At 34.9% G+C, this 26,176-nt stretch overlaps 1 protein-coding gene across 1 annotated transcript in view; it reads right to left on the bottom strand.

The window, feature by feature from the left end:
- Window positions 1-25,585, bottom strand: part of LOC148110750 (uncharacterized) — a 275,376-nt gene extending 249,791 nt beyond the window's left edge. Inside the window, exon 1 of the mRNA XM_087863015.1 lies at window positions 25,475-25,585. Within this exon, the coding sequence (XP_087719141.1) occupies window positions 25,475-25,585 (111 nt within the window). The remainder of the gene's footprint in view (window positions 1-25,474) is intronic.
- Window positions 25,586-26,176: the final 591 nt, after the last annotated feature.

Genomic DNA, 26,176 nt, shown 5'->3' with positions numbered 1-26,176 from the left:
TAGAACGACACTGAATTTTTTCAAGTCAAAGCTTTTTTTTTTTTTTTTTTTTGTCTTTAGGTGCAATTTTTAGGGCCAAGTGGTGGTTGACTTAAATGATTTGGAGAAGAAAAGATTTATTCTCCTTTGTTTTGTGAACTTGTTTTATAATCTCTGACCCAGCTCCCAAATGATCATTCTAATAACTGCCTCCTCAGAGAAACACAGCATGGGGATATTTAAAGAGGTATTTGGCCTGAACATGAAATTTCAATGCATTACCTGATCTTCCAGAAATATGCTATTCACATCTTTCCTTATAGGGTATAAATTTTCTTTAGAGAATGCAAAATTATATTAATTCTTCAATCACCCAATAGCCCTTATGGGTAAGAAAACTACTATTCACTAACTTCCTCCATCTTTTGTCTGTCAGGTGCTTGGTCAAAAGCTTCCACATGCTTGTTCTTGCTTAAACATCACACTTCCTGCAACAGAAATGCCCTATCTCCATTTTCTCACATGAGGAAACTAAAGTTGAGAAAAGTAAATTTATTTGCCCAAGGTCACACCAAGAGTTTGTGATAGAAGGTCCTGTTATAAATATCAACCTGAATCAAAGTATTTGTCAAAAACCAAGTCTTTGAGTCTTAACAAAATATAGTATTAAGTGTGAGAAGTGTGACTATTATTCAAAAACCTTGTCCAGTTCTGCTCCCTTTTTTCTTCCATATCAACCAGATAATAGGTACTTATTTTTATTCGTCTCTGTTACCAACCATATAAGTTATCCAGAAAATTCAATAATCTATGAGACTTCCATCTTTTGCATATATTCAGATAGTTTTGGAGAGTCTTCTCTTGCTTAAGAATCAATATTATGAAAGATCCTTTTCATCTACTGATTAAAAATACAAATTGGATTAAATTTTTATCCACTGACATTGGTTCAACAGTTTATGACATGTTCTCTTGAGTTAAAAGAACTACTTCAGTCTAAGAAACATTTTTTCATTTCTTCACAACAAAGTTCTGTTCCAGTAATTTTATAGAGTTTATCTCACTAATAGAATAAGGAAAAAAAAGAATTTCTTTTTTTTTTCTGACTTCCTAATTGCCATGATTATTTTTCTCTTCATTTATACACAGGTTTTTCCCCGTAACACCTGTCCTTTCCAAATTACTTTTGCATATGACCAGGTATGAAAGACATATGCGTTTCCAAGTAATTTGCACATTTTATAAAAGAAAAAAATTTACTCTTTAAAAACTCTTCTGATATAATGTGAAATAACTGTGAAGCAATGCTTCAAATAATTCTAAAAACACATTGTTTAGCACAATAAACTGACAGATAATATCCTTGAAAATGACTGCTACAGTTCTTATTCACTTTGTTTTTCTTTGCTTACAAAAGAGATGCCTTGGAAGAAATTTAAAACTGATTTTTAAAACTATGTGAAAATGCACATAGACACACATATATATTCAGTTTCTAAAATTTTTAGTGAAATAATGAGCGGAATTGGTAATGAATTTTTCACCTCAAATGTAAAGCTTTCTTAGAAATAATGCACCTAATATTTATTAAAATCTATGAATGCTTGTATCAAAAAGAATACCTAGGAATAAACTTAACTAAAGGTTAAAAGACCTTACTCCAAAAACTATAAAACACTGATGAAAGAAACTGAAGGTGACACAAACAAATGGAAAGATATTCTATGGTCATGGATCGGAAGAATCTTATTAAAATGTCAGTATCACTCAAAGGAATCTATAGATTCAAGAGAATTCTTACCAAAATAGCCAAGCATTTTTTGCAAAACTAAAACAAATTATACTAAAATTTGTATGGAACCACAAAAGACCCTGAATAGCCAAAGCAATCCTAAGAAAGAAGAACAAAGCTGGAGATATATCACGGTCCCAGATTTCAAGACATACTACACAAAGCTGTCGTAATCCAAACAGCATGGTACTGCCACAAAAACAAAAATATAGATCAATGGGACAGAATAAAAACCCCAGAAATAAACTCATGATTATATGGCCAATTCATCTATGACAAAGAGGCAAGAATATACAATGGGGAAAAGAGAGTCTTTTCAATAAAAGGTGCTGGGAAAACTGAGAGCTACATGCAAAGAATGAAAGTGGACCACTTTCTCACACCCACACACAAAAATAAACTCAAAAGGGATTAAAGACCTAAATGTAGGCCTGAAACCATAAAATCCTAGAAGGGAGCATGGACAGTAATTTCTCTGACATTGGCTGTAGCAACATTTTTCTACATTAAGTCTCCTAAGGTTAAGGGAACAAAAGCAAACACAAACTATTGGGACTATATTAAAATAAGAAGCTTCTGCACAGCAAAGGAAACAATAAACAAAACAAAAAAACACAACCTACTGAATGGAGAAGGCATTTGCAAATGATCTCTGCAATAAGGGGTTAATATCTAAATATACAAATAACTTAATGCAACTCAACACCAAGAAAACAAATAATCCAATTAAAAAATGTGCAGGAGACCTGAAGATATCCAGACTGTCAACAGACACATGAAAAGATGCTCAACATCACTCTTCATGAGGGAAATGTAAATCAAAGCCACAATGAGATACCACATCATACCTGTCAGAATGGCTAAAATCAAAATGGCAAGAAATAAAAAGTGTTGGCAAGAATGTGGAGAAAGAGGAACCTTCATGCACTGTTGTTGGAAATGTAAATTGGTGTAGTCACTGTGGAAATCAGTATGGAGCTTCCTCAAAAATCTAAAAATGGAAATACCATATGATGTAATAATTGCACTATTCAGTATTTACCCAAAGAAAATGAAAACACTAATTTGAAAGATATATGCACCCCTGTGTTTATTGCAACATTATTTACAATAGCCAGGACACAGAAGCCATCAATAGCAAAATAGAGAAAAAATGTTATACACACACACCGTGGAATATTATACAGTCATAAAAATGAGTGTGTCATTTGAAAGAACATGTATGAACCTAGAGAGTATTACGCAAAGAGAAATAAGGCAGACAGAGAAAGACAAATGCCATATGATTCCAGTTATAAGTAGAACACAAAACAAAATGAACAAAAAAGCAGAATCAAACATATAAATACAGAGAACAAACTGACAGTTGCCAGAGGGGAGGCAAATGGAGTGTTGGGCAAAATGGGTGAAGGGAGAGGGAGATACAGGCTTCCAGTTATGGAATGAGTAAGTCACAGGAATAAAAGACAAAACATAAGAAAAACAGACAACAATACTGTAATAGCAACATAACAGGACAGATGGTGGATAGCTAGCTATACTGTGGTGAGCGCTGCATAATGCATAAACTTGTCAAATCACTAAGTTGTACACCTGACACTAATGTAGCAATGTGTGTCAACTATACTTTAAAAATTTTTTTTTAAATGCTATTTACAAAAGTACAGGGTAGGGACACCTGGGTGGCTCAGTCAGTTAAGAGCCTGCCTTCGGCTCAGGCATGATCTCAGAGTCTGGGAATTGAGTTCCGCATCAGGCTCCCTGCTCAGTGGGGAGCCTGCTTCTCCGTCTGCCTGCTGCTCTCTCTCTCTCTGTCAAATAAATAAATAAAATCTTTAAAAAAAGAAGAGTCTAAGGTAATTTTTAAATTTTTTAATTTAAGTAATACTGAGTTCTGAATTGAAATTCATATTTTCACTTCATAGAAATACATGGCTTTTATCCTTTAGCTGTTTCTGAAGCCAGAACAGTTGAATTAAGAGTGCAATGAAATTTAGCATTGAAATAAAAAGCAAAGTGAGAAAAAAAAAATGGAGATTGCCATCATTACATTATGTGCAATTAAGCAAGGCAAGTTAGTTGAACATATATATTTCTATTAATCATAATACTTTGAGACCATGACCTTGAGCATTTTAACAGTTCTAAAATTTGCAGATATTCTGATATAGATCATTATAATATAGACCCATTTATTTCAAGTAATTCCAGTCATTTATTCACAAGCAAATTGAAGAAATTTTCATTTAACTTAACTTTTTCTTAGGCAATTGGTATCATTTTAAGTCTGCTATAGGAATGGAAAGACCTAGAGAGACAGACAACTATTCTTTTGTTTTTATATCATTTTGTATTTTTCCCTAGAAGAACTGACCATTTCCCACACATGTATTTTAAATGTCTAAAACACCAGTAATTTCAGCAAAAATATTAACTCTTTTCTCTAGTTTGGGAATATGTGTATTGGAAAATCTCAATTTTTAAAATAGATATAACATTTAAGAAGCAACCCTTTTAACACAGGCAAGTCGTACTAATTTGCATTGAATTATAAAATATTAACATACTTAAAATGTAATTAACATTTATGATATTCTTTTGTCAAAAGTATAATATCCTGTGAAAAGTAAAACAAGTAGTGTTTTGATTTTTTTTTAGTAGTGGTTTGATTATTAAAGCATTATCCTTCTACGTTTCCTTTGAAAACTATTTTTATGACCTCTAAGATATATCAACTTCTCACACCACTCTTTATTACATTATTCATAGAAAGCAACTATTAAGACATTTAATATGGGTGGTTCAGTCGATTAAGCATTTGACTCTTGATTTCAGTGCTGGTCATGATCTCAGGGTCACGAGATCAAGTTCCATGCCCAGCCTGCTTAAGGGTCTCTCTCACCCTCTTTTTTTGTCCCCTCTCCCTGCACGTGTGCACGTGTGCTCTCTCTTTGAAACAGAATACAAAACTCTCTTTCAAAAAAAAAAAAAAAAGAAAAAGAAAAAAAAAGAAAAATATTTAATATGAGTTCTGCCAGACATTTTTAGGACACATATAATAGTTTTTTGTATGATGATGCAATTTTTTTTCAAAAACAAAACCATATTAAATATACTTGCATTTTTAGGTAACAATATATAATAAGACATTTTATATATGTGTATATAAAAATAAACCTTTTTAAAGGCACACTGACATTTTGGATGTATGGCTCATATAAGTCATATTAATTTTTAACCATTTTACTGGTTTCTCTTTTTATTTTCATAATACTTTAGGCATTTCTTTGGACTTTTAGACATACAATTATACAATATATGAAAATAATAGATTCCCACCTTTATAATATTTTTTTCTCACATTTATTACATTGCCTAATATTTATACAGCAAGGTGAAATTAATTTTCATGAAAATCTTTGGTTCTGATTTTAATAAGAGTAATTGATATTTTTGACTATTAACAATATACTCGCATTGGTTTCAGGAAATCTCTTATCCCTAAACCTCACCCTACCCCTGATATTCATTCTTAGCTTAAACCTTAATTATGTTCAGAATTTTTCTACCTAGTTCTGGTTTTGCAAGAGTTTCTTACTTGTTTTAAAATCAGGAGTACACCTTATGTATCATCCTAAAAATTTTAATTGAAACTGTTTTTGGAGAATTTTTAAGTCATTTAATTGCAGTTCACATTCATCTTTGATAGAACAGCTCTACTTGGATCTTCTATTTAACCAACCTTAGAGTGGATTCTCTTTGACACCTTTCTACTTTTCATGAGCCCTGTTTCTTCCAATGTACACTGATTTTATTCCCTGAAGAAACAACTTCATAGGTGGATAGGTTCCCAGACTGGCTGACAGAATTCTACTTTGCCAGTGATTCAAAGATGTAACTAGATTACTAATAGTATGATTTCAGCTCTTTACTGTAGTTAGAACTCATAAATTTAAGCTCTAGACAGATCCCAGCTGTTCTTTTGGCACGTGTGAGTGTTAGCAATATGGAGGGTCAATATACTTCCAACATTTCTTAGATCTCAGCAGGATTTTAAATTAATAATGCCTGTCTTCCAACCAGTCACCAAAGCTATAGCTGTCTGGCCTGCCAAGCAAGCCTATGTCATTCCTGGCCCCACGGGTCCAAGGTCTTCCCTAATGCTTTCAGCATACTGACATACCACAGAATCTGTCCATCTGCCAACACTTCTCATCAACACTGCCCTCATCCTTGCCACTCTCAACTCTAGCTTAGACAAATGCTATTGTATTTCCACTCTTGACCTTTTAATTTCCCTTCTATCCATTTCCTTACAGCAACCCGAAGGATATCAATAAAACATATATCATCAGATCATATCACTCTTTCTCTCAAAACTTCAAAAGGTTTTTACTTGCATAGGGGATAAACATCACATTTTACCATGATCTACAAGGTCCTTCAGGACTGACCTACCTTACTATCTTCACTGCGTAAAACTCTTTTCACAACACTGAAGCCTGCCTGTACTTCCCTTGTTTCTGACAACCTTGCCAGCCTTTTTTTGATTCTGGAGTTGTTCAACCTGTTATTCTCATCACGTGGGAGGCCCTTCTCCTGACTGTCTGGATAATTCCATCTCCAGGTCTCAGTTTCAATGACACTCTCTTAAAGAAACTTTCCCTCATTCCTTAGGCTAAATTCCTACCACCTATTATAGTATTTCAGAGCACATGATTATCTTTCTTTCCCTATTACATATACCAATTGCATATTTCCAATAATTCTCTTCTATAAAATCATATGTGTTTTTTTTCTCTCTGTATTTTCAGGATCTATATATAGAAAGATATGGTATTCAATAGAAATAAAAAAATTAGTGGATGAGTAAATTAATAGATGAAATAAATGTGTTTCACTAGCACTAAAAGATTTGTCTATTATCAGCATGTGACAACTCTAGTCAGCTTCCAGAAAAGTGTGTGCCATCATTATTCCCCACCCTGCTCTTTGTCTCAAATCCAGTCCCGAGGAAGATCCATTCTTAGCTTACTACTTTGGACTCTCAACCGTATTTAAGACAAGGCTGACATACAGCCACCAACCTTTTAAGTTCATGGCCTACTGTATTTCTCACATCTGTCGTTACCTCCACTGAACCAAGATCCAGATACAGAGATCCCTACTCAACAGCGACTTTTGTTACCAGCCTATATTTTGAGTATACAGTATCATATTAATGATCTAGGTCTTTCTTTCCTCAGTAATTCTTCGCATCCTTTTGTATATACCTTAATATATATAGAAGTTAAAGCATTTTAAAAATTCTTTCATGTGTGACAGCATGGAGTTTTTAGAGTTAAAATTAAGTATTAAAATACTTAATTTTTAACCCAGTCTTTCCACCTCTAAAAAGTATGGCAGCTATGCCATTCTGGAGAGATGATTATCCCTTCATATTTAAAATGTTCTCCTTCAGTGGTCCAATCAGAACATCCTAATGACATACTGGGACCTCTACACAGAAGACTAACAAGAGCAACAAAGTGTAAAACATTGCATTTTACCTGCTCTTCATAAAAAGAATTAGCAATAATTAAATTTAGGAAATAGGTTGGGTTTGGAATTTAGGCTATGCATTCTTGACATGATTTGAACTGATTTATGCCCCTACTGGGCTTCTGTCTTTGAAACTGATGATCTAGATGATGCCTAGGATAGGCCAGTAATCCAGATTTGAGGAGTGAGCCAGAAGGTCAGACAAAAGCATTTATCTTGCTTAAAAATCACTGAGTCCTGGGGCGCCTGGGTGGCTCAGTTGTTAAGCATCTGCCTTCAGCTCAGGGCGTGATCCCAGAGTCCTGGGATCGAGCCCCACATCAGACTCCTCCGCTGGGAGCCTGCTTCTTCCTCTCCCACTCCCCCTGCCTGTGTTCCCTCTCTCGCTGGCTGTCTCTCTCTCTGCCAAATAAATAAAAACTTAAAAAATTAAAAATTAAAAAAAATTAAAATCACTGAGTCCTTTCTTCCTTTTCAATCAACTTCTAGGATGAAAATGTTATATTTTAATTTAAATGAATACTGAGAACTATCTGCTATAGAGGATCAAGGTGACACTTGTCCAGACACTTGGCACATCAAGAAAAAGTAGGACAGTAGATTCGATGACAGTAATCCCACCTGCATTAAGTATTTCCTGAACCATATATGATGTCATATTCTAAATACATATCAGTAAATTATTTCTTTCTTTAGAGGTTTACCCAGATAAGCATTAAAAACTTTCTTTGGTGCCTGTGTATTTTCTCAAGAAGCTATTACCTCACGCAAAGTTCATTCTTCCTGTTTCCTAACATACTCATCAGCTGATAATGGTCGTTATATATATTAATATACATACATACACATATATGTTATATATACACATAGTATTAAAATACAACATACAGAAAAAATTCCAGAAGGATTTCCATTCTTTTAACACTTCCTTTGTTATCTTTCTGTTACGTGTGAAAAACTATATTAGTATCTTTATGAACATGTATCCCTGTTAGCAAAATTAAAAATCAGTAGAGCTTAAAAATCTAGCATTACAGTAGACTCTTAAAGTAAACAAATTTAACATCTGTGTTTATGACAATTAACTCCTGGTTTGATATAGATGAACAGGTCATTCATTCTCTTGAAACGTACATTGGAATTGTATACACTCAGAGGGCAGGGAGTAGGAGCAGGTCTCTCAGTGGTAACTGAGACCAGCAAACTTCATAGCACGTCCATTTCAACAGGACTTTGTTGTTCTCAATTCCATGCTGCCTATCTAGTGAACTCTACTAAAGTGATAAGTCTTTGCCTCTTGGTGAGAAATAGTCCCTAAGAAAAATTGGTTAGCAGTGCTACTTGTGGAAATGTGAGAGCAAACAGGCCTAAAGTAATGAATGTTCCTACTAGAAAACAGGAATTTGGAAGAAAGCTAAGAATATATTATTAATTTTGTGATTTAAATATAATTCAATCTGTTTAATTTTTCTTGAACATCAATTCCATGCCAAGTACTGTTCAAGACAAAAGAGATACGAGATGACCAAAATGGACGTGTAGGCTGACCATGTGAAGCAATGAACTGTATGCCTTAAACTGTTATGTATACATGTGTGCATGTTTACATATATAGGCATTTCTTTACTTATTTCAACAAGACAACATTTATGTTACTTTTACTATCCGTCATATATTTTTTAACACTTGATAAATCTAATTCATTTAATCCTTCTTCAACCTTGCAAGGTAAGTTCTATTCTTCATATTCATTTTCCAGATAAAGAAAATGAGGAATGTGGTTGAGCAGCCTGCTAAAGATCACACAACTCATAAGTCGTGGAGCCGGGCTGGTGAATCTCAGTCGTCTGGCCTTACCATTTCCTATTCCCTCTAAGAAAAAAGAGAAAAGGTGAGAGACAGAAATGGTTAAAGCCAGGGCTCCAGACATGAGGGCAAAATGTTTAGACAAAATGGAAAATATAATCAACTCTTTTCAGAAACATGGAAAAAAAAAGATGATTTAATTGAATACTGATTCACATAAAATTTTTGGTTAAGAAAGAGAGGAAAAGGCAGTAGTTTTATAACTGATTGACTTCAGGGTAACTAAAGTTTTCTCTGAAAATGTTAAGAACAAGTTTTCTTTTGTAAGTTAAAGTTACAGATTGGATCACTTCTGCTGATGATGTTATTGCAGAAATGTTCCTCTCAAGCTGAACAAGAATATGGAGGAGGAGATTTATAAGCTAAAGAATGTTTACAGTACAGACAACATAGGCTTATAACGGAAGAAAATGACATCATAAACATGCGCTTCCAAGGAGGAGAAAACACAAAACATCAATGAGCAGGAGCTGATTGACTAAACTACTTCATAGGATAGTCAATGCTGCTCAATCAGTGATTGAGCCAGGCTGCCTCTACTGTTTTTATAAACCCTACAAATGAAGAAGCAAGAATAAGAACCTCCGACATTAATGCTAGCCATTTAATAAAAAGTTTGGATCATGGTTCAACTCCTTATAGAGTTGCAGAAATTCCTTGAAAAAAGAAATGTCTTCTTTCCCAGAAACTTGACTCATCACGAAGAACATCCTGGACCTTAAAGTCTGCTGTTTTTTGTATCTGAATATTCATTTTATATACCTTTGATATTATTTAGCCCTCTTTCCAATGAAGGTATTAGAAGTTATTTCATAGTATATGAGATATATTGTGTATTTATTTCCACCAGAAAAATCAGGATAAAGATCTCAATATTAATATGAACTCATGCTGGAGAGAGTAAAAATTTGATAACTATGTAATGACCACTAAAAATAAAATAAAAAAGTCAGAAATGGTGAACAATTCCATTAAGGGCACTGAAGAAGGAGGAAATTGCAAATCTCCTCCAGTTGACTTATTTACACAGAAAACAAAGTAAAGCTCGTCACGTTTTATAGAAAATAGGTGGCAAACATGGTTAAATTGATATGGAAAGGCTGACTGATGAGATCTGCAACAATAGTAGCTCTCATTTATTGATTTGTATTTGTATGTAAGTCAGGGATTAGCCAGAACAATAGAAGCTATTCTACATCTTTTGAACAAAAATTGTCACTAAAAATATTTAGTTGAAGTATAATGTGCATCCATAAAATATATATAATTTTACAGCTCAATGAATTTTCTTAGTAGGAACCTACTCATGTCACATGATCCAGATTTAAAAACACAACATTATCAGTACCTCAAAAGCCCACATCATGCTCTATTTCTGTCACTTCTTTACCTAAGGATATCTATGTAAGATTTATAGAGTAATTGGAAGGGTTGAGAAACAAAGGTCATTGAGGCCACTTCTAGCCTTTAGGAAATCTGTAAATATAGAGAACAGAAGGATGTCACCATAAATGATCTCAGCTTTTTGCAGCACTAAATTGGGTGTCTTGGAAAGAAATCTGTCTTGCCACTTGCCTTGGCCCAAAAATCTGTCCACAGTTGCCACCAGAAAATAATGGGTACATTTTTGTCTTCCAAATATTTTGCCACTGACTTTAACTGGTTGAACATTTCTTCATGAGAATTATAGAAATGTAATACTACTAGAAATCCCTGTGGCTGACAGAAAATCTTAGAAAGGTAAAGATGGTACTGAGCATCAACTGAAAATATCTATCTAGTCTTTTCTACCAGTGTAGCTTCTGAGTGTCCATACACACATTTCTGTCTATATCTAAATTACCATAGCACAACAGGGTGCTACCATTCATCATACAAATGGGGATAAAAAATGGGAAAAAGAAGTTTCATAAATAATTCCATCCATTTTTAGCTGGTACTTACTTCTTGATCAGTCACAATTATCCAATGATATTATGTAACTTAAACACCAGTATAACACCTTGTATAAACTATTGAAGGAAGGAAGGAGAGGGAGAGAGATGATGGATAGATGATCAGTTAGTGATAGATACGTTCAGCTACTACTGTTCTTGTTTTTGTAAATAACCAATGTCACCATTAACACCTTACAAATGCCTTCCCTCTGCCACTACCCATGCTATGTTCCTTTTCTCAGTATGAATAAAACTATTAATGGTTCTCATTTACTAGGTGAACAGAATATTCACTCATCGTGTCTGCGATGACTGTGCACCTGCCTATATGAGATTGCAATAGCTCTCCACTAACAATTACACTGGAGATAAAAACAATAATACTTGCTTGAAAGAATCCCTTGATTCTAGACATACTCTTCCTTGTGCCTGTTGTAGAGCAGAAACCATAATCCCCCTTGATGGCTGGGATTCATCGTCCCCGGCAGTACAGTAGTCTCTATTTGTTATTGGTTCAGGATTAGAAAGTATTTAATGTGTCCATATGGAAGCCTCAATTTCCAATTCAATTTGGTTATATTTTTGTCTTTCATAAAAGCATAGCTCCCATAAAAGCATAGCTCCCATAAAAGCATAGCTTGGAAACTAGTATTCACAACTTCCCCACTATTTCCAGGATATATGCTTTCTTCTGGCCATGGGACAAATATGTCTTCCTACATTTATACAGGGCACATGTTAAAATTCATATAGCACCACACAAGCATTAAGGTTTGTCATTGTCCAGCTCTTACATAATGGAATATGCAGTAGCCATTTCACCATTCTGTCACTCTACTGTTCCTGCATGATGAAGACATGGTGAGGTCAATGAATCCCATGGCTGTGAGCACCTTATCCCACTTATTCTGCTTTCAAATTAATTAAAACAAAGTCTCAATCAAAACCATACCAGATTATTCTGAAGAAACGGACAACTTAATTCTAAAATATGTATGGACATGCAAAGAATCTAGAACAGCCAAACCATTTTTTTTAAAGAATTTGAATTTCAAAGCTTACTATAAAGCTATAGAAATCAAGATAGTATGGCTTTGACAAAAAGACATATAGATATATGAAAAGGAAAAGAAAATTCAGAAATACCCTATGTCTATAAAATAAGTTAATTTTTGGCAAAGATGCAGAATAATTCAACAAGGAAAAGAAACTATTTTCAATAAAAGGTGCTAGAACAACTGGATATTCATGTGAAAAAGAAGTGAAATTCTACTCCTTATTTCTCACTGTAAACAATAACTTAAAGTAGATACTTCTAACGTGAAAGCTATAATTATAAAATGTATTTTGTATAAGAAACATGAGATCTTTGCAACCGTAGAGTAGATAAACATTTCTTGGATACAAAGCAAAAGCCATAAAAAGATAAAATTATCATAAAAATTAAAACTCTGTTCTCTGAAAGACATCATTACTAAAATGAGAATACAAGCCATAGGTTGGGAGAAAATTTACAAAACATATATCTGTCAATGGAACTCCATCCAGAACATATGAAGAACTCTTACAATTGTAGGCTAACAACCCACTTTTTAAAACGGGCAAATGAATACATACTTCACAAAAGATTTAAGAATAGCCAATAAGCACATGAAAAGATGCTCACTATCATCAGTCATTAGGGGATTGTCAAATAACAAGAAATATTATCTTGTATCTACTAGACTGGCTAATAACAAAAACATTGACAAAATCAATTATTGATGAAAATTCATAACAACCAGACCTTGCCTTGCCTTATGTGTGGAAATGTAAAAATGGCTACCACCACTTTGTGGAAAAAGTTTTGGCAGTTTTTGGTAAATTAAACGTGGCCTTATCTTTAATCTAGCAATGCCAAGTCTATGTATTACATAAGAGGAAAAAAAAAACATATCTACAAAATGCACGAAAATGTTCACTGCAGTTTTGTTCATAAGAGCGAAAACCACTGGAAACAACCTAATTATTTGTCAGCTGGAGAATGGATGAATAAATTGCGGGGTATCTACACAATGGAATCCCACTCAGCAACATGAACTAATGAGTTACTGACACATTTCACAATGTGGGTGAATCTCAAAAAACCCATTATGCTAAATGTAAAAAGCAAGAAGCAAAACACTATATACTGTATGATTCCATTTATACGCAACTCTAGAGAAGGCAAATGCAATATATAGTCATAGAAAGCAGAGCAGTATTTGCCTAGGGGCATGGTAGACAATGGGGGTTTGAGAAAGACAAGTGGGGGCTTTTGGGAATGAAGAAAGTGGTCTAGATGTTAACTGTGGTAGTGGTTAAAAAAACATATGCATTTGTCTAAACTCATTGAAGTATACATTTAAAATGTATGTGTTTTATGGTATACAAACTAAAACTTAATATAGTTAATTTTAAAAATTGGTTCTTGATCAGAAGCAATATTTGAGCTGTAGTATTATGCAGCGTACACATGATGAGATTCAACATGATGATGGACAAGGCCTTCAGGAAGTCCATGAGTGTGGTACTCGTAAAAGCACCGTGGGAAGGAGGGTCAAGTCCATATCCAGAATAAGTGTCCAGGAGATTGGGAAAAGAAGGATAAGCAGAAAGATTCAAAACTACACATGATCCTGTAAGAACTGAATTTATGATGCTGCTTAAGAAAGAGCCTATCATTTACAAATATCTCTATATCCCCCTTTTTTTTTTTTTAACATTTGAATTTTGGTGAGGTTTTTGCTGAGAGCCACAAAAATATCTGGAGGAACTTTCTCAATTGCTGTAAACTGACTTCATCCTATTAAACAAAACATGTCCTGATCATTGTCAGACAAAGTACATTTTATTCCCCAAACGGTACTGCTTCATTTGTTATCACTACTTTAATTTGACAGATTCCGTTGAGTTCTAAGTTAATGTTATTAAGGAAACAATGATTGTCACATGGTATGGAATTTCAGTAAAATATTAGTTTTAAATGCATTTATTAGTGTGCAATGGAAATTATCAAAGACAAAAACATCACTTAGAATGATCAATTATATATTATTGAATGTTAAGGGGAAAATTGTCTTAAAATTACATTATTGATCTGGGAATTCACAAATATCTTGGTATGTATCCCATGTGAATATAATGGGTGGTCCCTTATACTTTGGCATTAAGACTCACTGCAGTAAAAATTTTCAGTCAAACATTACTTTTTGCACTCGCAGCTTGGAGTGAATATATGTAAACTGATTCTGTATTTAGCCACTTCTAATTTTCACTGACATCCCTATAACGTGTATTTTGGTTTTTTTATTTCTTCATTAAGCAAAACCTTATTTTCTACTACAGCATCACATTAAGTTTCACTACTTTGTGAACCATATTTTACACTAATGTTTATTTTAATGTTGGAATATTGTAACCTATAAAGAAATATAACAACAAGGGAGCTTGAAAAGGAGTTAAAGGACATGTTTATATATGATGTGTCCAAATTATGTTACCAGATTCATATCAAAAGGTAATTTTTTCAAACTATGAAGAATACTTATCAAGCAATTTAGAATATAAAATATTAGAGTTAGGGATGATTTCATAAATGGACTACTTTACTCGCTCAGAAAACTGAGTACCAGATGAATTCAATAATGTATAAAAGCTTGTGCTGTTCCAAGGCCTGAAACTTTGATTTAATCCAATACCAGCTTTCCACTCAAAATTTGCATCTAAACATACTGGAAACGGGGAGTAAATATAAAATAAATACGGAAAATCCTGTCAACACATATAATTCAGGATATAAACATTTTTCTTCCATGCATCTTTTGCAATTTCTAAGTGTCTTTTTCTGAGCTTTTACTTATCTATTGGCTCACATATATCCATCTTTTTACTGTAGACTACCTCAGGAAGCTGTTTTTTTTTTTTTTCTTTAATCAAAGACAGGTTTTTATTTTTATTTATTTTTTTAAAGACTTATTTATTTGAGGGAGAGAGAGAACACCTGCCACACACCTGTGTGAGTGGGGGGAGGGGCAGAGGGAGAGAATCTTCAAGTGGACTGCCCGCTGAGCATGGAGCCCAACCTGGGCGTCCATCCCATGACCCATGAGATCAGACCTAAGCCAAAAACAAGATTCAGAGGCTTAACCAACTGAGCCACCCAGGTGCCCCTCAAAGACAGTTTCTTAAAAACACTTTTAGATTTACCGAAAAAAGAGAGAGATAAAATCGTACAGACAGCATCTGTATGCCTTTGTACCTAGTTTCTGCTATTATAAACATCTTAATATTAGTACGGTACTCTTCTTATAGTTAATGCACCAAGGTTGGTACATTATTATTAACTAAAGTACATGGTTTATTCAAATTTCCATAATTTTTACCAATGTCCTTTTTCTATTCCAGGATTCCACCCAGGATACCACATTTACATGTCATGTCTTGCTGGTCTCCTCTTGGCTGCGACAATTTCTCAGATTTTCTTATTTTTGATGACCTTAACAGTTTTGAGGTGTACTGGTCAAGTACTGTAGGATGTTTTTCTCATGATTAGGCTAGGGTCATGGGTTTTGAGGAGAAAGATCAGAGAGGCAAAATGACATTTACATTACATCTTATCAAGAATACAAGCAATCAATATGATTTATGACTGTTGATATTGACCTTGATCACTTGGCTGAGGTAGTGATTGTCAGAATTCTCCACTTGTAAAGTTACTCTTTTTCCCCCTTTCTATACTATCCTTTTTGGAAAAGACATGCACAATTATATTTAAGAACTAGAAGTTATATGCATAAATTATTTGGAATTCTGCATAAGAAATTCTTCTCCCCATTTATTAAGTATGGACTCATTCACTCTGTATGTTGGGTTATAATTAAACATTATTTAGTTGCTCAATTTGTTCTATATTTAGCCATGGGGCCATTTTTTGCTGGCTCTTGTGCCTCTCTGACTACCCCCATCAGTGACACTTTTGTTTTGTTTTTCTTTAAAACAAAATGCTCCAGGCTCATTTGTATTTCCCTGCCCTAATCCTAGAGTCAGCCAGGTCTCCAAGGAGTTCTGGTTCTTTTCCTTGGAGAATGGTGTAAGAAACCAATATCTGGGTGACCACTGAGCCCAGAGGCCTATGTGAAATCAGAGGTTCAGTGCATTTCGTCCTGCCACAATGATATTTGTGAAGCAGTGCAAATATTTTATGAAAGATAATCAATAGCGGCTTTTTGATATATTGCTCTATCTTAATCAAAGATTTTCTCCAGCATTTCCTGAGAGATGATACAATCACGTTTTATATGGAAGCTGTGTACTAAACTGTACTAGATGTATCAAAAGGAATACAGTGATTCCCCAGTGATTTCCTCCCCTTCTTTTGTTTTGTTAATAACTCTTTGCTCACTAGAGTTTATCAAATGCTCCCTTCACTTCCAGGCCCCAGAGAGTTGATAAACAATACAACAAAAGGTCAATAGCCTCTTACCTGAGTTCAGGCCCCTGAGCACTCTACTCAACTGAGGTGGAATCACCAATATTTTAGCTTCCATATCTTCTTCTAGATATTCTAGAATATTTTCATCTGAAAAATGCTTTTTCCAATTTTTTAAAATTGACCCTCATCAGAAAGAGTTTAAGAAAGAGCAAATGAGTTTTCTGGGAGAAGAAAGAGAGGCTGGGAAAATGGCACACTGTACCCTGAGTCTCAGGGAAGGTTGTCATATATGGCCAAAGAAGAGCAGTAGAAATTTCCGCTCTGAGGTGCGAGCTACAGAAATTCTTTTAAATTACTAGATTACGTGTCTATTTTTGTGCTAGTTCCATATTGTTTTGATCACTACAGCTTTGTAGTATAACTTGAAGTCTCAAATTGTGATGTCTCCAGCTTTGTTTTTCTTTTTCAAGGTTGCTTTGGCTATTCAGGGTCTTTTGTGGTTCCATCCTAATTTTAGGGCTGTTTTTTATAGCTCTGTAAAAAAAATGCTGTTGGTATTTTGATAGAGGTTGCATTAAATGTGTAGACAGTTTTGGGTAGTATAGACATTTAAACAATATTTGTTCTTCCAATCCATGAGCATGGAATATTTTTCCATTTGTTTATGCCATCTTCAATTTCTTCCAGCAGTGCTTTACAGTTTTCAGAGTAGAGGTCTTTCACCTCTTTGGTTAGGCTTATTCATAGGTATCTTACTGTTTTTAGTACAATTACCAAGGGGATGGATTCCTTAATTTCTCTTTCTGCTGCTTCATTATTGATGTATAGAAACGCAACAGATCCCTGTACATTGATTTTGCATCCTGCGACTTTACTGAATTTGTTTATCAGTTCTAGCACTTTTTTTGGTGGAGTCTCTCAGGTTTTCTACATAGTGTACCATGTCATCTGCAAATAGTGAAAGTTTTATTTCTTCCTTGCTGATTTGGATGCCTCCTATTCCTTATGTTGTCTGATTGCTGTGGCTAGGACTTCAGTACTATGTTAAATAATAGTGGTGAGAGTGGCCATCTCTCTCTTGTTCCTGACTATAGAGGAAAAGTTCTCAGGTTTCCCCCACTGACGATGACGTTATAGCTGTGGGTTTTTCATAGGTGGTCTTTATGATGCTGAGGTATGTTCCCTCTAAACCTACCTTTTTAAGGATTTTTATCATGAATGAATATTGTGATTGTCAAATGCTTTTTCTGTGTCTATTGAAATGATCATAAACCTCTTATCCTTTCTTTTGTTAATGTGGTGTATCACATCGATTGCAATGCAGGAATAAATCCCACTTGACTGTGGTAAATGATTTTTTAATGTATTATTGGATTTGGTTTGCTAGTATTGAGAATTTTTACATCCATGTTCATTGGAATATGGGTCTGTATTTCTCTTTTTTAGTGGAGTCTTTATCTGGTTTTGGTATCAGGGTATGTTGGCCTTACAGAATGTATTTGGAAATTTTTTTCCTTTTCTATTTTTTGGACTAGTTTGAGAAGAATAGGTATTAGCGCTTCTTTAAATACTTGATGAGACACATAAATGAATGGCACAGAATAGAAAACCCAGAAATGAACCCACTATATAATCAATTAATCTTCAACAAAGCAGGAAAGACTATCCAATGGGAAAAAGACAGTCTCTTTAACAAATAGTGTTGGGAAAACTGGACAGCAACATCCAAGAAAATGAAACACCATATAAAAAAATAAATTCAAGATGGGTTAAAGACCTAAATTGTGAGACTGTAAAAATCCTAGAAGAGAGCACAGGCAGTAACCTCTTCGACATCATCAGTCATAGCAACTTCTTCCTAGATAGGTCTCCTGAGGCAAGGGAAACAAAGGAAAAACAAACTACTGGGACTTCATCAAAATAAAAATCTTCTGCACAGTGAAGGAAACAATCAACAAAACTAAAAGGCAGTCTATGGAATGGGAGATGATATTTGCAAATGACATATCTGATAAAGGGTTAGCACTCAAAATAATAAAAAAAAAAAAAAACAGGCAGAAGACAGTTTTTCCAAAAAAGACATCCAGATGGCCAATACACACATGAAACAATGCTGAACATCACTGATCATCAGGGAAATACAAATCATAATGAGATATCGCCTCACACCTGTCAGAATGGCCAAAATAACACAAGAAACAGGTGTTGGTGAGGATGTGAAGAAAGGGGAACCCTCTTGCACTGCTGGTAGGAATGCACGCTAGGTGCAGCCACTCTGGAAAATAGTATGGAGGTTCCTCAAACAGTTAAGAATAAAACTACCCTACAATCCAGTAATTGCACTACTAGGTATTTACCCAAAGAATACAAAAATACTAATTCAAAGGGATATATGCTCTCTGATGTTTATTGCAGCATTATGGAAACAGACAGAAATGAATAGCCAAATTATGGAAACAGCCCATTTTTTTTTCCTAAAATGAATTCTTAGATAGATAGATATCTATCAACTGATGAATGGATAGAGAAGATGTGAGATACACACACACACACACACACACACACACACACACACACTGGAATATTACTCAGCCATAAAAATGAAATCTTGTTATTTGTAGTGATATGGATAGAGCTAGAATATATTATGCTAAGTGAAATAAGTCAGTCAGAGAAAGACAAATACCATATTATTGCACTCATATGTGGAATTTAAGAAACAAAACAAACAAAGGGGAGAAAAAGAGAAAGAGGCAAACAAAGAAACAGACTCTTAACTATAGAGAACAAATTGATGGTTACCAGAGGGAAGGTGGGTGGAGGGGATGGGTGAAATATGTGATAAGGATTAAGGAGTGCACTTGTAGTGATGACCACTGGGTGTTATATGGTGTTGAATTACTATATTGTACACCTGAAACTAATATTATACTGTATGTTAACTAACTGGAATTTAGATAAAAACTTAAAAAATTAAGTAAAGTGCTAGATTATTAACTTTCTCCAGAGATTTCCTACTTGAAGAATGAAAATAACAAAAACAATCTCTAAAGAAAGCTTACTATCAACTTTCACAATACTGGAGCTACAAATATTTTCATCTTTACTATAAAAAGTTAAATAGTATTCAATGTTAAAATATTTGTTCTTGGGGCACCTGGCTGGCTCAGTTGATGGAGCATGCCACTCTTGATCTCAGGATTGTGAATTCAAGCCCCATGTTGCACACAGAGATTACTTAAAAAAAAAAAAAAGTTAAAAAATATTTGTTCTTCCTTCATGTTTATATGAAATTATTTATGTTTATAATCTATTCCGTATTATTCTGGCCTTTTCATCCCTCTTTTACATGCTAAACCTGTTCGATGCACTTAAATCACAAGAGAAGATAGCTATAAAAACAGAGTTCCAACACAGGTATGTCAGTCTTGTTCTTTTAAGCTAAAGGCTTATAGGAAAAATAGTAAAGTGAAATTTTATTTTTAACTTACTTTACAATTGTTATTTTCAGATGGTCTTTTCTAAGTGCAACTTAAATGCTATAGGTATTTTAAATAGAGCAGAATACTAATTTCATTTTGAAGGAATTTGATTCCTAAAAAGAGATAATATCTATAGTGTAATTATTTACCTAATTCTATACATATATGTATGAATATGTCTATTAACCTATCTATTCATTTATCATCTGTTGATTAATTACTATATATATTTTTGGAAAAAAATATATCCATATGCATTCCAATTTATTTTTTTTAACTATCCCCTAAAATACAATTGATTAGGATATTTTATGTTTTTAGTAATCCTGATGGTGTCACAGGCTACAGTTACTTAATAGGATAAACACATTTTTCAGACTTTTTTTTTTTTACTAAAATGAATTCTTAGATATAATGTAGTCCACTTCTGACTTCATCAATGTTTACTTGGTTGTCCTTAGCCAGTAACTAACTATAATTTAACTTAGTATCCTCAATCTGATATCAGAGAATTGGCCTAGGTGATGTTTGAGTCCTTTAGAGTACTAGCATTCTATGATCAGGTTTGGTTCTTTGATTCTACTCTCTCTATGTACAAAATCAATGAACAGGAAAAACGATCCTTTAACAAATAATTATTTCATGTCCTTTCTCATTCATGCAATGTTTCAATAACAATTTTCTTCACAAGTGGGTATAAACAGGCATGACCAAGAATAAGAAACTGAAAAATCATGCCTTTAAATTGAAAGGTTTAGGTTTTTCCCTCAGTGCATGCAACAACTTAGGAAACAGTTATTTTTGTAAGGAAAAATGATTCTATCCTTTGCCTAAGTTTATTCATGTATTCTGGGAATAGCATCCCTTAATATTTTAGAAGCAATCAATAGCAGATGATACCTCTTAGCTACTCTACTCAAGAGAACCAACTTTATCTTCATTTTATGCAGAGTCAATGTTCTATTTAACTCTAAATTATTAATTATGTACCATTCGGGATGTAGAGGAAGCCATGTTTCAGAAAATGAGGGTCATGTAAAATAAATTAATTCTAAATTATTATTCATGTATGTCTCACATACGCTTTGGATTTACTCCGAAGTACCACTGAGCAGCAAACAAAACAGAGTGCTTCTTTGGAGTAAACTTTCTAAGCAGATTTTTGAAGCTGAGACACAAGAGTGTGACCACACTAGCCTCTGTTGATTGTAGGTGCATCCAAGGAGAATTTTGTGTTTGATCAAGACAGAACAGACCATTGAGTATATTCTGATTGTGATCATGAAAACTTAACATGGTGCTTGAAACATACCCGACACTCAAAACATTTTTGTTGAGAGAATGAAAGCACACAAAATGAAGAAATAATCTAATCACTTTACCCTCCTTGGTTAGGAATTGCTTTGTAATGTTACCACTCTTGATAGATGTAAGACATATTAATATCTATATGAAACCCAAAGCTTCGTTTCTATGATGACTATTTTGTTGATAGTAGCTGTGTTCTCAACCACATTGGCAAAATGCTTTGAACTTCCTCAAGGCAATGTGCTACTTTAATTATAAAACCATCTCTATAGCAAATAGACTACTACTAATTTTCTTAGAATTTCTCTGAAACTGTAAAACTTCTTCTAAATTTTTTCTTCTGCATTCTGTAAAGTTATAGAAATAATGTATGCCAGAGGAAGTCATTATTAGAACCGTGCTTATTCCAAGGCATCCATGGATGACATAGCCTGCTGACCACAGAAAGCAACAACATCCTCTCTTTCAAAATATAAGAGAATTTGATTCAGTTACAAAGCAACAAAGTTAAAAAAAAAAAAACAAAAAAACCTCATCAAGCTTCACATAATATACAAAACTAAGAAATCAGCATTATTACAGTAGTAATTCTCTAACGTAGAGACTTATTTGGATTTGGAATAGTAATTCTCTAAAGACTTATCTGGATTTCACCACTTTTTACACTTTTTACATCTCTTCCAGGATTCCAAGATTCAAATTCCATTTTGTCCTTGTTATAGACTCCTGTCTGTTATGGTTTTTCAGTCTTTCCTGGTTTTTATAACCTTGACAGTTCTAAAGAGCACTGGTTAGATATTCTGTAAAGTGTCTTTCATTTGAATGTATATCTTATTTTCTCATGATGAGAATGGAGTAATTGGTTTGGGATAAGAATACCACAGAAGTGAAGGGCCTTTCTCATCACATCAGAGAGTATCTGATGTTAATGTGACTTTTATGTGGTGATGTTAACCTTGAAAACTTGGCTAAGGTCATATCTGCCAGGTTTACCCACTACCCGTTATTTTTCTCTTGTCACACTTTCTTCTTTAGAAATTAGTCACTAAGTCTAGCTCACAGTCAAAGAGAAGAAAATTCATTTTCTCCTCTTTGCAGGAGTATTTAATTATATTTTTTGACATTCCTCTGTATCTCTGTATCTCCTCCCCATTTATACTTTTTTGTTCATTCATTCATTTGTACTCATAAGTACTAATCAGTTATGCCCCCCTCACTGCTGCCACCACCACCAACTGGCCTCCCTTCTTCTAGACTTGAAACCTTTAAATATGTTCTTTGCACTGTGGCTAGAGTGATTACTATAAGCCAAAGGTGTAACTTTGATATTCTTTGGCTGTAATTATTTCAAAGTTCTCATTCTTGCCCTACAAGAACATCATTGTCACAACTGGGTACAAAAGTTTGGCACAAAAGATGTTTAACTGCTTAACCCTGCCTACTTTTCTACTCCCATCCCCCCAGGCCCACTGCTTTGTCCTTTGTATTCTGGCAGTATACATTTTTTCCCTAAATGCATCATCAGTTTTATGCTTACATAAATTGGTTAATACAGAAACACTCTTCCTATCTTTCTTCATCCTGGCCTACATTTATTCAGACTTGAGCTTAATTCCAGCATCATTTCCTCTCAGAAACTTTCTTCAAGTCCCTACATGGGGCAAATATCATTCCTGCTGGGCTCCCCTAGCTCTCAGGCCATGCCTCTATCATAGCAATTACCATGTTGTATTAAAATGATCTGATTATGTGCCTGCTTCCCTTACCAAACTATGAGCTCCCTTAGGGCAGAGGACATGTTCCTATTCTTCATCTTTATGACCTTAGTGCCTGGCACAGCCTTTGCCCATTGAAGACATTTAGCAAGTGCTTACACAACTGAGGAAAGGGAAAATCTAATTTCATATCCACTTTCTGACCCTTAAATTTTACTATTCCCATTATGCCATTTTTATCTTCTGTCAGTAAGATTATATCAGATGACTTGTTAAATAGAAAAATATTGTTGAAATAATTACAGAAGGTGTACAATGCTTCACTACTTGATACACAGGCTTTCCATTGGCTTATAAGGAGCAGTCACCTATTCCATTCAGTAGGATAACTACAGCCAAGGTTTTTGTAAATATAAACAGAGATTAGGCTTTGAGTCTTTCATTTTCAACCCATATAACTTTGACCAGATCACTTATTCATGTTTTATAGTTGATGGGACTGAAGATTTGGCATCAAATGAAATAAATACCATTGACTCTTGAACAATACAAAGGTTAGGGGTGCTGACCCCGATGCAGATGAAAGTCTTTATATAACTTTTGAGTCACCAAACACTCAACTACTAATAGCCTATTGTTGACCAAAAGCCTTACCAATAATGGTCAAATAACATATTTTGTATGTTAGGTGTATGATATACTGTATTCTTAAAGTAAGCTAGAGAAAAGAAAATGTTCGTAAAATCATAGGGAAGAGAAAATACATTAAGTACTATACTGTAAAAAATTAGCATATAAGTGGACCTACACAGTTCATACCAGGGTTGTTCAAGGGTCAACTATAGTGAGAAAGTCCAATAGGAACTAAGGTTTTCACTGGTAAAAGAAGTGATTATTTATATTCTTAGTACTCAAATAACTCATACAGTGATATTGAGTAATGTCTGATTTTAGCTCAAGTATAAAGGTACCTGTCATAGTACACCATTTTCTAAAGAAAATAAATACTAAGCAAAGGAATCTTTCTGGAGAAAACCATCACCTCTTCTAGGGAAGTGCTGTGAGAATCTCAAAAGACTATCTGTGTTCTGTTTCATTTTGTTTTGCTTTTTGGCAGATCTTAAAGATTCTTTGTGGAGATTCACTGAGAGAAAATATTCTATGGATGAAATTATCATAGGAAAACACGATTCCTTCTAGACTCCCAACCACTTACATTTTCTGTAAATTCTATAGTACAGTATTTTAGGGACCCCAAATGCTTCAGGCATTAAGATTTTAATGGTACTAACATAAATCTACATAAGTTGAAATGACCAGAAGAATAATGATACTGTATCTTTGATCATACTTTAATAAATGAGCCCAAATGTGATAACAGGTAAAATGCATAGAACTTATATTATGGTAAAGACTTCATATTGTTTCATTTTAAGCCTATGTCAATGTGAAAATTAAGCCTGAGAGAAATAAGGTAATTTGATTAGAGTCATAGATAGCAAATAATGGTGGTATCAGGATTGGAATCTATCTCGAGAGCCCATGTTCTCAAATCACTATATTTTTGTGCTCTGCTTGATATCAGGATTACAAATTCAAAAATCTCACAGTGATCTATACATTTCTATATTGGGTGTGTGGGGCAGGGTGGGGCTTTATTCTTGAATATCTATTAAAGTGACTATGTTGGAACTTCTAGAGAAGATGGCAGAGTAGGAGGAACCCTAAGCTCTCCTCCCTCCACAGATACACCTAGGTAACACACCCATATCAATGCAAATAACCCAGAAACGACCTGAACACTGGGAGAACAGACTCTCCACAGCTAGATGTAGAGAAAAGGCTACATGAAAGAGGATAGGGAGGGTGGAGAGAAGTGGACAGGAGACAAACGAAACCCTAAGACTATCCCCTGGAGGGAAGGATGTCATAGATGCAGAAAGGGGAAAGAAAGAGACCCTCACACCAGGCACCCCAGGCATGGGAGAACTGCACAGGGGTGACAAGTCTCTGTAATATTTGGCTTTGAAAACAAGAGAGGTCCAACTTCAAGAGTTCTTATAATCAGTAGGGCTTATATCAGTTGGGTTGGCTCTGGGAGAGCTGAGAGGGTAATAGGAAGCTGAGCTCCTGCCTTTAATAAGGCAGCACAACAAAGAGGCCCATTGAGATACAGCATAGAAGCAACAGTTTTAAAAATACTTGGTCTATATGGAAGGGAGGTTTGTTTACTAATCTCTGAGTGTGCAATGGAGGCGCAGAAATCTTGGGAGTCTTCTCCAAGAACAAAAGAGCTAGCAATCACCATTTCCCTCCCCCACCCCAGCCTAGATACACAGATACCTGTGGGAACCACTGCAGTGCCCAAACTCACCACCTAGCTTGCTAACAGCACACCCTACCTCCATGCACTTCTGTGGATCTGTCCCCTCAAACCTGTGGGCCTCCACAAGAGTCTTTCCAGGCATCAGCAGGTCCCCTCCCACAGCAACCAGCACAGATCTTGTTAGCATCGCATACCCCCATGTTCTCCTGAAGTCCTGAACCCTCCAATATACCCTTGGCCAGAGCCCATCCATAGGGGTACCTCAAACCTGGCAACAGGCAAGCAGCCCCAACAGAAGGCAACACCACACCAAAATAACTCCTGCCCCAGAGAGAGGGGAAGATAACCACACTAACCAGTCCTGCTGCAATCCCAGCAATGAGCTGGGGGCAGACATCAGGTCTGACTGCAGGCCCCACCCACCAATGAGAGCTTCTCAGAGAACAAAACAAAAAAAAGTGCTTGTAGTTTCATGCTACCACATCTCTGGCAAACATGGTCTGACTCAACTAAAGCCCAAGGTGGCTTGAAATTGACCTACTAACACCACAGGTACCAAACCCTGCCCACAACAGGCAAAGAAAGTCACTGCAGATGACTGGACTAAAGGCAAAAGTGGTTCAGCAACAAGGGTAAGGTGCACAAAACACACAAATGAGACACTCCTGAAGCATGAGGTTCTGGTGAGCAGAGGACATTGCACTGCAGGGCACTAAAGGACCTCTTCTTCATGAGGCCACTACTTTCAAGAGCAGGAGACATTGCTGACTTTCCTAAC

This window comes from Ursus americanus, chromosome 1, assembly GCF_024610735.1.
Source record: "Ursus americanus isolate L20-20 chromosome 1, mUrsAme1.1.p, whole genome shotgun sequence".
Classification (NCBI taxonomy): domain Eukaryota; kingdom Metazoa; phylum Chordata; class Mammalia; order Carnivora; family Ursidae; genus Ursus; species Ursus americanus.
This window is presented reverse-complemented; position numbering and strand designations above follow the sequence as displayed.